The sequence below is a fragment of the Mustela nivalis genome (genome assembly GCF_964662115.1).
Source record: "Mustela nivalis genome assembly, chromosome: 4".
In the NCBI taxonomy this organism is placed as follows: domain Eukaryota; kingdom Metazoa; phylum Chordata; class Mammalia; order Carnivora; family Mustelidae; genus Mustela; species Mustela nivalis.
The window spans coordinates 11,326,055-11,336,280 of NC_139023.1; the positions used below are offsets into that span (position 1 = coordinate 11,326,055).

The 10,226-nt window shown below is 34.5% G+C and overlaps 1 protein-coding gene across 4 annotated transcripts; it reads right to left on the bottom strand.

The window, feature by feature from the left end:
* Positions 1 to 311: 311 nt before the first annotated feature.
* LOC309862474 (uncharacterized protein) lies at positions 312 to 9,107 on the bottom strand. Of its 4 annotated transcripts, none has more exons than XM_082726346.1 (5): positions 9,080 to 9,107; positions 8,278 to 8,381; positions 5,987 to 6,086; positions 2,617 to 3,235; positions 312 to 482 (listed from the first exon to the last, which is right to left on the bottom strand). In XM_082726346.1, exons 3-4 carry the CDS (start codon positions 6,038 to 6,040, stop codon positions 2,678 to 2,680), a joined length of 612 nt encoding a protein of 203 aa, XP_082582472.1. In that variant the 5' UTR covers positions 6,041 to 6,086; positions 8,278 to 8,381; positions 9,080 to 9,107; the 3' UTR covers positions 312 to 482; positions 2,617 to 2,677. The 4 variants fall into 4 exon arrangements, with proteins under 4 accessions (XP_082582472.1, XP_082582473.1, XP_082582474.1 ...); XM_082726347.1 differs by lacking the exon at positions 9,080 to 9,107 and adding an exon at positions 8,877 to 8,932; XM_082726348.1 differs by lacking the exon at positions 9,080 to 9,107 and having other exon boundaries at positions 5,987 to 6,127; positions 8,278 to 8,349.
* Positions 9,108 to 10,226: the final 1,119 nt, after the last annotated feature.

The following is a 10,226-nucleotide window of genomic DNA, read 5'->3' on the forward strand; positions in this document are numbered from 1 at the left end:
ACTTCTTTATAACTTTTATCATAGCTTATATATATAAATTATAGTTTTTACAAATTATTTATATGTAATTTCATTGTTATGTCTAAATGCACTGGTACTTTATGTCAGAAAGAAAAGCCATTTCTAAACTTTGTAATATTTTAACATGATGTTATATAGAGGGACTTTAATATTTTTTTGCCTGTGAAATATTTACATTTTTTCTCTGGACACATACTTTGTGTGTTATAGAACCATCTAAAAGAATGAAGGTGCCAGTAATATTCCTGTCACTCAACCGAGAAATGAAGAGGAGACCAACACACATGTGATCAAATGCATAAATCAGGTTATCTTTGGAAGTTTGTACAGCATAGCAAAACTAAAGAAGAAGCACTAAGAACCCACATCCCTTTATTTTTGTGTCTTCTCCTGTATTTTTGTTAAAATTGAAATGGTGAGAGAAGGTGATCATAATATATCAATATTCAGTTTTTCAGGATCTGTAAAAACAAAACAAAATACCATGAGCCATTCATTAAAAGTATATAAGCTCTTCCTTCTTCAATTTTTAAAAATTTTTTTATTTAAATTCCAGTTAGCTAATGCACAGTGTAATATTAGTTTTAGGGCTACAGTTCGGTAGTTCAACACTTCCACAGAACACCCAGGGCTTATCACAAGTCCACTCCTTACCCCTCATCACCTGTTTAACCCTCCCTCGACCCACCACCACCTGGGGGAGCCATCAGTTTGTTCTCCATAGTGAAGAGTCCGTTGCTTGGTTTGCCTCTCTCTTTCCTTTTTTCCCCCTTCTTTTGTCCACATATGAGTGACATCGTATGGTATTTGTCTCTCTCTGACTGACTTATTTCACTTAGCAGAATACTCTCTAGCTCCATCCAGTTTTAAAATGTCTGAATGCTGGGAGAAACACGAGAAGCTGGGAGCTCCGAGTTAGATGCATCTGAGTTTGAAGACTAGTCTGCCATTTCTACTGTGTTGTCTTCGGAAAGTCTTGTAAATTCTCACAGCTTCAGTTTCCTCCTCTTTAAAAGGGAGACAGTGATAATCAGCTTTACAAGGATGCTATGAGTATTAAATGGGAATCAGTGCAAGAACTATTCAGTGCAGTAACAGCGCTCTAACTATTCTAAGTGTTCTGCAGTTGGTATCTTTTTATGTTCTATAATTGGGATAATTCTCATTTATCTTTGTAGTTAGGAGTACCTATATTAGGAGTAGGAGTAATATGCGGTATTCTCCAATTTTTTCAATGTTTTTTAGGGATCATGTTATATCATGATGTGTATGCTTCAGTCAGTATGGAAGAGAGTTCTATGGGTTGTGATTTAGTTTAGATTTTTATTTTCAATTTTTAGTAATATTTGCTAAATTTTTATTATGTTCAGTTAGCCAACATATAGTACATCATTAGTTTTTGATATAGTGTTCAGTGATTCATTAGTTATGTTTACTAAAATGTTTTATCCTTTTTCACCTTATTAAAGTTGGTAGGTCCTGAAAGAAGGAGAGGAGAGCATCCTCTATGTCAAATGCACACTTTGTGGAATTTATCGAAGTATAAATTAGCTTTTATTTACTAAGGCCCTAATTGTAAGTGATTATTTCAGGGAAATAACCATTTTAGCATTGGGAGCAGAAGGCCAAATACATACACATTAGTGAACTTTTTTTTTTTTTTTTTTTTTTTTTTAATTTGACAGAGAGATAGTGAGAGAGGGAACACAAGCAGGGGGAGTGGGAGAAGGAGAAGCAGGCTTCCTGCTAAGCAGGGAGCCCAAAGCCAGGAGTCTGGGATCATGACCTGAGCCAAAGGCAGACACTTAATGACTGAGGCACCCAGGTGCTCCGCATTAGTGAACTGTTTCACTTTTTAACTATTTAAACTTTTTAAACACTTTTTAAAAACAATTTTTTCTTTGGTAGGAATCTGCTAGCTGTAGGTTTATAGATACAACCTATTAACTCAAGAAGACCAAATTTAGCTTTTAGTTTTTTTGTTTGTTTTTTAGAAAGGAGAGAGAGAGAGAGAAAAAAAAAGAAAGGGGGGGGGAGGCAGAGGGAGAGGGAGAGAGAGAAACTTAAGCAGGCCCCATGCCTAGCACTGAGCCCCATGTGGGTGTCAGGATCCTGAGATCATGACCTGAGCCAGCATCAGGAGATGGTCATGGGGTGCCTGAGTGGCTTAGTTGGCTAAGCATGTGCCTTTCGCTAAAGTCATGGTCCCAGTGCCCTGGGATCAAGTCCTGGGATCAAGCCCAGTGTCAGGCTCGTTGCTTAGCGGGGAGCCTGCTTCTCCTCCTGCGTCTGCTGTTCTGCGTGTCCCCTGCTTGTGCTCTCTGGCTTTCCCTGCCTCTCTGTCAAATAAGTAAATGAAATCTTTTAAAAGAATGAGTTGGTCCCTTAACCAACTGAGCCACCCAGGCACCCCCTAAATTTAGTTTTGAAATAAAAAAGGATTAAGAGTTTCTAACTCATATGGCAGAGTCAGAAACTTTTTTTTCTTTTTTATTTTTTTGGATGGGAAAAATAAAACAAAACACCCTGTTCTTATCTCTACATGTTTTACAGTTACTTATTTAGTTAGAAAATATTTTGGAAGGTATTGTTTACCTTGGTCTGCCTCTGTCTTCTTGCGGTTTGGTACATCTGTAATTTTGGACGGTTGTGGAATTTACTGTTGCTCTTGCTGCTGGTTGACAGCAGTGGTGTCGGCTGCTGGGGCAGGGGTGGTGCCAGCCGCAGGGGCACTGGTGATGTTTTCAGGTTGTTGGGCACTGGAAGCCGTAGTGCTGGGTACAGCACCTGCAGTGTTTTGGGCCGAGGCAGGGGAAGCCGTGGTGGGGGCAGCAGCGGCGGCTGTGGTGGCTGCAGCATTAGGGGCGGTGGTGTCTGCCGCATTAGCGGCGGTAGTGGCTGCGGCATTAGCGGCGGTGGTGGCAGCATTAGCGGCGGTGGTGGCAGCATTAGCGGCGGTGGTGTAAATTACGGTTGGAGGAGCACTAGAAGGAGCTGATAATGCTTGAGAAGTAGGATGGACGATGTTCTCAGGTGGCGATGTAGGTCTGGGTGATGGTGGGACTTGGGGGCGATGGTAGCCTTCGGGGACTTTATGATGACCGAAAGGACGTAGTATTCCAAGAACTTGTCCAGATTTTGCAACAAATTTGGGGAACAGCTTAGGCCTTAATAGTTTAAGTGGTTTTAAAAGATCTTCCAAACTTTCACCAGGCTTAAGAGAGAATGCAAAACACAGTTGTTTTATACACCTGGGATGCATAAACTAGCCTGAACTCAGGCTTTAAAAATATTTTATCAGTTATATTTGTGTAAATATTCTGACTTCATTCCATAAGTAATAGCTGTGGAAAACATTTAGGTGAAGTAAATTTTTTTTTCTATAGGATTTATTAGAGTTATTGATATAATATGCTATGAATATTTAGCAAACCCATGGATATGCAATATTTCCCAAACTTACTTCACCATGGAAGAGTGTATGTGAGTTTGTGTGTGGATAGCATTTATTCATACTAGTGTTTCATGGAGAGCCTGTTGGGGCATGCTGTTCTAATTTTCATCCTGGAAAAGAGCATAATGCTATTTACTAATATTTCAGAATTTTACTATTCTAAATAGAGAGTAAAAGGAAACTACAGAAGCTTTGCATTGCTGTTTTTGTAGACCTAGAATATGAGATTGATTATTTTGTGAACCTACATGGTTGACTCATTTGCACCAACTCATAGACTAGTTAAAGGTTAGAAGAACCTTAGATTGGTCAGTGCATACTTACTCAGTGAAAGCCTCATTACAACAAAGCCATGGACTATTTTAATTGTCTCTGGTTATATGGACTTTTAACATGACATTCCCTTAGGATTTCCATTTAGGGCCTTGCTTCTCATTTTGTCTTCACTGGCAGAAACTAATTCTTGGGATTCTAAATATGACATTCCTTCTGCCTCCTCATGAAATATTTGTTTTCAGAGTGAATAAATTCTAAGAAATAGTCATATACCTGAGTTTATGATGAAGAACAAATAAGTTGCTAAAATTGCCATGAGCTTTCAAGGTAAGTTTAGAATTTTTTTCCTTCTAAATATCAGCACAATTTGGATCACTAGATCTAGACTTTGTTTATTCCACTGTCTACCCAGCTTTAGAAGCAGGAGAATGTTTTGTTTTTAAGGATTCATTGAAAGTACTTGGTATGGGAAAAAGAGAGAGCGGGAGATGTAGTGGGATGATGTGACAGTATTTTTAGTTATCACCCCCTGCTGTGCCACCCACCTCCGTTATGACATGGAGTGAGCATTATGAGAATTAAAAATGGCAGAGAGTGGAAACAGGGATTTGTGATTTTTGAAAAGTCTTTCCAGATGATTCTGAATTTTCTTTTTTTTTTTCCATTGAAAACTATTGATTTTGAGAAAAGAAACTACTTTTTTTGAATTTTGTAGGATCATAAGAGATGTTCCTTATTAAAGGACCATTAATATTTATAAAGAGAAAGATATTTACACTGAACAAGCAAATGTAGATAGTGTAGATAGTTTTTGGTACTGAAGGCTAGGTAAAATTGCTTTTTATATGCCAAGTTGCCTTATTCTCGTTGAAGATTCATATCTATCAAAGAGGTTGGCAATTGAGGCAAGGTTTTGGTGTTCACGGAACTATTCCCACTGAGGGAGTCTCAACATTTTCTTAGGGTAGGAATAAAAGAAACTGTACCTTATCAATTCTTTAGACACAACTAACTTTTGTCATTGTGAATGAAAATATAAAAAGATAACTAGAAATATAAAAAGTTACTCTGGAGCTTCTTTGCTTATGTGCATCAGCTGCCTAAAATGGAAATGGAGAATAGAAGTATATTTTAAAAAATTAGACCCAGAATATATATGGCATTTGAGGATATTGATTGTAAGTTGTTTGAGGGTAATATATGTGGTCGGGTTAGGCGATAGAATGGAATACAGTTATAGAATTTTGGGTGTCATTGTTAAATGTGAGGGACCTCATAACAATTTAAGCACACAGTTCATAAGATAAAGATAATCAGTTTTTCTGGAGGTCATTAGACAAAAGTGTTCCTGTCCCTCTACATTCTCATGAGTATGTTGCTAACCAGTTTATAGGTAGTGGAAGACATGGCTCCTTTTATTATAATAACTATCATTTACTCAGGTGCCAAGCCAGGGGACCACTGAGGAACCAGTGTCTTTATGACTTGATATGAGGAAAAACCAGCCTGTGATTTAGGGGAGAGAAAAATGGGTAATTCACAGAGCTCTGGCATAGGGTTTTTCATTGGATGGAAATTCCTCCTTGCTATGTTTTAGCGTGGAAGAACAAGGAAGAGGCACTTGTGTTAGCAGTGTTCATAACACATTGGTTGTTCATGAAATAATAATGGATTAAGTTTACAGCAATAGGTGTTAGGCAATGTAACCTACCCTTTAGATAATGTAACTAAGGTATGAGCTTTAGGTAAACAAATCTAAAAATCTTAAGAGGATAGTAAGCACATGCTCTTGCTTGAAAAGTTTTATATCATGTCTAGAATTTCTTTTTTTTGATCCATGTAAAATCCCATATATGGCTAAAAATCTTTTTTTTAATAGTGTTTCCTATATTCAGTCTTCTTCTTCACACATCTTTCTTTTCAGGGAGCTTACCAAAGACTAAATGCTGTTCAAGAATGTTATTGCAGAGGTGGAATCAGAATACACAATTTAAACTCATAACACTATAATATCTTACTTTCACTTGTGGGAATTCTAAAGACTACAAATGTGGAAAAAAAATGTTGAGTGTAACCTAGGGTCAACAAAAGATCATAAAGAAAGTTAAGGTCTTAGGCAAAAATAAAATTAAACAAAGATTGTGTGGTATAAAGCTGTATTGACATAAGACAATAAATTTTATGATTAAGAACTAAATAAGAAAATAGACATAGGTGAAGATATTCAATATTTACCGAGAAGTAAGCAGTGAAAGTCAAGATGACAGCAATCAAAATGAAAGCCTTCATTTTAATGCTTTAACGTCTTCTGGAAGTAGACAGCAAAAGATGATGCCTTGTTGTTGGTGGGAGAATAAAAGAAATATTTTGCTTTTGCTAAATTTTAACCAAAGGAAAAACATTCATGCATGTTAAGGCACATCTATGGCATATATTATATCTATGATATAAAAAAATTTTCAAACTTAAAAGAAGAATAGTCCAACCTAAATGTGCAAACATTATAAATAATGAACTCCAATGGTAATACCTGTAGTAGACAAAAATGTAGGCAAAAGTTATCCTTGTCTCATTAATGGTCAAGAAAATATAAAGAACTTCTTTTTTGAGCTGCTATTTTACAGTTACTGAAGAGTTATTTGAGAAGATGTAACCAAATTATGATCAAGATGGTGAGGTTGATATCTTTGCCTACAACCATAGGTTCTGTTAGTTGAAATATTTTTTTTGAAAAACAGTATGACAACATGCAAAAGATGAAAATGTTTATATCTTTAACGCAAAGAATCTGTCTTGAGAATTATCTTTGATAAATTAACTAGTAGAAAAAAATTTTTAAACCATTTTAGTGTTATAAGTTAAAAAAATACAGATACTGGTAATCATGAAGCCTTGATAGAAATAAAAAAAATATCCTTGTTATAATGATAAGTGAAAAGTTTAACTACCATACTATAATGTTAATTATCCAGATAACACAAGTGAAAAGTTTAAATACTATACTGTATGTAAATTACCCAAATAGACAAGACAGGAAAATGTAAGTGAAAGATAAAATAGTGTGATATGATGGTTTAATTTACATGTGAATTTTCTGTTATTAAAATTTTATGGTTTTTTTTGTTGAGTTTATAATTTAAACACAGAAAAGTCATTGAGAAATTGCCATTACAAGTCTTCTGGCTTTGATTTTGACCTTATCCACTTAAGACTTCAGACAAAACATTTGGGATGTTAACTTAAAAATGCAATAGGTAGAAATTTCAGATATTTTTATTAATATTGTCATTAGTATTACTTTTATTATCTGAGAAACTGTTAGAAATTTGACATTCCTGTTAAACTTTTTATTTTCTTTTGGTATGATCATTACTGCTAGATTCTCATATTTAAAGGAAACGTAAAATATACAACCCAAACCCAAACCTGTCCAATTGCAGTTCTTTGAAGGCTGTTATAAAATTATCCTTTCTTCATAAGTTTGCATTCATATGTCATACTTCAGTAATGAATTATTGTTTAGTCACTATCCATTTATCTGATTCCTCTCCCAAAGAAGAAAAGTAGCTAAGTAGAGGAATTAATTAATGGCTGATTATTTCTACTTACAAAATCTCAGGTTCGAATGTGACTGTTTTTCTAATCTTTAAAAACATGATAGCTATAACATAATTCATGGAAAATTACTGTCTTTTTTACAATGATTTTATTTATTAGGGCATCTTCTTTTGATTTGAAAGGAAAGAACACTGGATTAATAGTCACTGGAGTTGAGCTTCAGTTGCCAAACCCTGGTCACGTAATTTAGCTTATCTGATGCCCAGGTCTGCCTTTAAAATGGAATGATTAATTTATTTGACAAAACTGTCATATCCCAATACTACCTAGAAGAGGAATAGAAAACCAGATTAATAAATGTTTCCTCGTATGTGAAATAGTCGCAATCTCAAGCAAAATATAAGGCACATTTAGATATTTATATGTCCTTCCCTTTATAATAAAAGAGATAAATGGAACGGAAACATTTCAAGTAATAAAAAATTTAAAAAATCAATTCTTACACAACTTATTTAAATATATGTTCTTCCCACTGAAAACAGTGGGAATTTTTATACGTACAAAACTAAAATATGGGTTCATGTCTAAAAGGGAACCACTTTAAAACCGGGATTCTAGAGGACAAGCTATTTTTATTATTACGATATTTACTGAAATTGCTAACATTTTAATAATATATAAATGGATAGAACTTAAAGGTTAATGAGTTTATTAAAGCATTTCCATTTATTTTCTATTTATGATATATTCTTTCAAAGTCATTGTCTATTGGCATTCTGTGGAAAACAGTCTGAGATCTCATGATAATTACACTAGTTAGAAATTGAAGATCCTATGGTGAGTATAGTAGTTAGAAATTAATAGACATAATCGAAGTCTAAGGAAAATTGATTTAAGTCTTCAAAAATTTAGAAATGATACCATAACAAGGGATCCTTTTTCTGCTTGTCTAGCAATGTCAGCCTTACCTCAGGTTCTGAAGTCTGGAAGCTTGGAGAAAGTGCAGGTGACTTGTGCCTTATAAAGGAATTTTTTTCCCCTTGTCTTTATCCTTTCTATTTTGTTCCTATTGCTAAGCAAAATATTATTATTATTATTATTATTTTAACATTTGCTTCTGGGCTAATCCAAACTGTTTCCTGAAGCAAAAAATGGAGTGTTATAATCTTCAGAAGTTGACATTTTTCCTTTTCATTTCTCTCAGAAACATCATGGCTAATTAACTGTGCACCAGAAGAACTGAAGGCTTATTCTTTATAATTTAAAGATAATACTCTAAGCCAGTTTCTTTCCTTTATTTCGGATGTTTTCTTACATAACTTGACATTTTAGTATCAAAGCAGTAATTATTGAAACTTGACTATAAGCCCTAGGTCTGTGAACGCTTTCATAATTAAGACTGCTGTTTATACTTATTTGCCTTACTGCTGATAGATAGTTTTGTGGATTCTGAGTTGGCAGAAGGTATTTGAAGATAGAAGCTTCTTTTGTGTCCATCTTTAGCTTTTTAAGATAAAATACTTCATTCCTGAAAGTTAGTTTTTAGAGATTATAAAATGTACTCAACTTTAAACATTAGTAGTTGGAGGGCAGCTGCAAACATTATATTCTTTTCTTGTCTTTCTGGATATAAAAATGAGAAAAAGGTAGCTAGTGGACCATTTTGACACCACTTAATGTGCTAACATCAAGACTAATAATTCTGCAATTAAACTGTCAAGTAAGATATATTAGGTATGACAGCAATTATCTTGCTCAGAAGAAATGTACCTGTCACTGCATAATACAAAATGTGTGTGTTGTAGTAATTTGTCATTTGCTTTGATGTACATTTTACTTCCCTGAAAATGTCCTTCCATCACCAGAAGGATAGGTAAACATCATGTACTTACACACGGAAGGTCTACTGGCGGATAATGGGATTTGTAAGGCTTTTCTTTTAAGTTAGCAGTTAACAATGATATGTCTTCTTGGCGTTAATTGACCCAGTGATGAACTGAAGATCAAGTGAGAACCTCTAGACTTTTTCTCTTAAAGGTGAATTTGAGGCCACTGGACACAGTGTCTCCTTGATTATTGGTTTTTCAGTTTGTTCACATATTTTTTTGGTTTCTAGGATAACTCATTACAGTGAGGGCAACCTAAAATCCAAATCAAGATGAAGACCTAGATCTGTGTGCTTTTATGTGTATTATAATTTTGTACGTGAACAGACTGAGACTTGAGCAAATAGCTAGCTCATAGTTTTAAGAACCAGTATTTTAACCCAGATTTATCTTCACACCTTTATTCTTTTATTTGTTAAAATTTTCAAGTATGTTTGTACTAAATATTTTTAAGTATGTTTGACTTCTGTTAGGAAGATTTTTGATTAATTATTATAGTGACTACGCTGTGGAAAGAGAACTATCTTAGGCATTTTTATGTCTTGATCAACTGGTAGATCTTTACTCATTTGATTATCATTCTGGTTAATACACTCTACACAAATGGAATACACTCATATTGATAATTGATATTGACAATTATTCTTACTGATTTCTGCTCTACTTTCTTGTCTCTCTGCTTCTTGCTTCCTTTATATCCTCAGTCCATCTTTTACTTTTCCACCAAAATAATCTTTCTAAAACACAATTAATGTAAAACTTTTGATGCCTCCCATTTTATACAACAGCATTCCCCAAACTGTGTTACATAGAGCACTGGTTACTAGAGATGTTTCCTGGAGTTCCATCTCCTAGAGATGTTTACTGGAGCTCCATGAACACTTCATATATATATTCTCATAGTCACTCCAACATTTCACAATACATTTTACCCTGAAACCCGTTTTTCAGCTCCTCTCCTGAAAACAAACAAACAAAACAAAAAAACAAAAACAAAAACAAAAACAAAAAACCATGAATTCAGGCCATCT

Coding starts and splice junctions, on each gene's coding strand:
- LOC309862474 (XM_082726346.1), bottom strand. CDS start 6,040: ATGAAGGCTTTCATTTTGATTGCTGTCATCTTGACTTTCACTGCTTAC. Junction 3,236..5,986: donor CTTTCACTGCTTACTTCTCG/GTAAATATTGAA, acceptor TTCTCTCTTAAG/CCTGGTGAAAGTTTGGAAGA.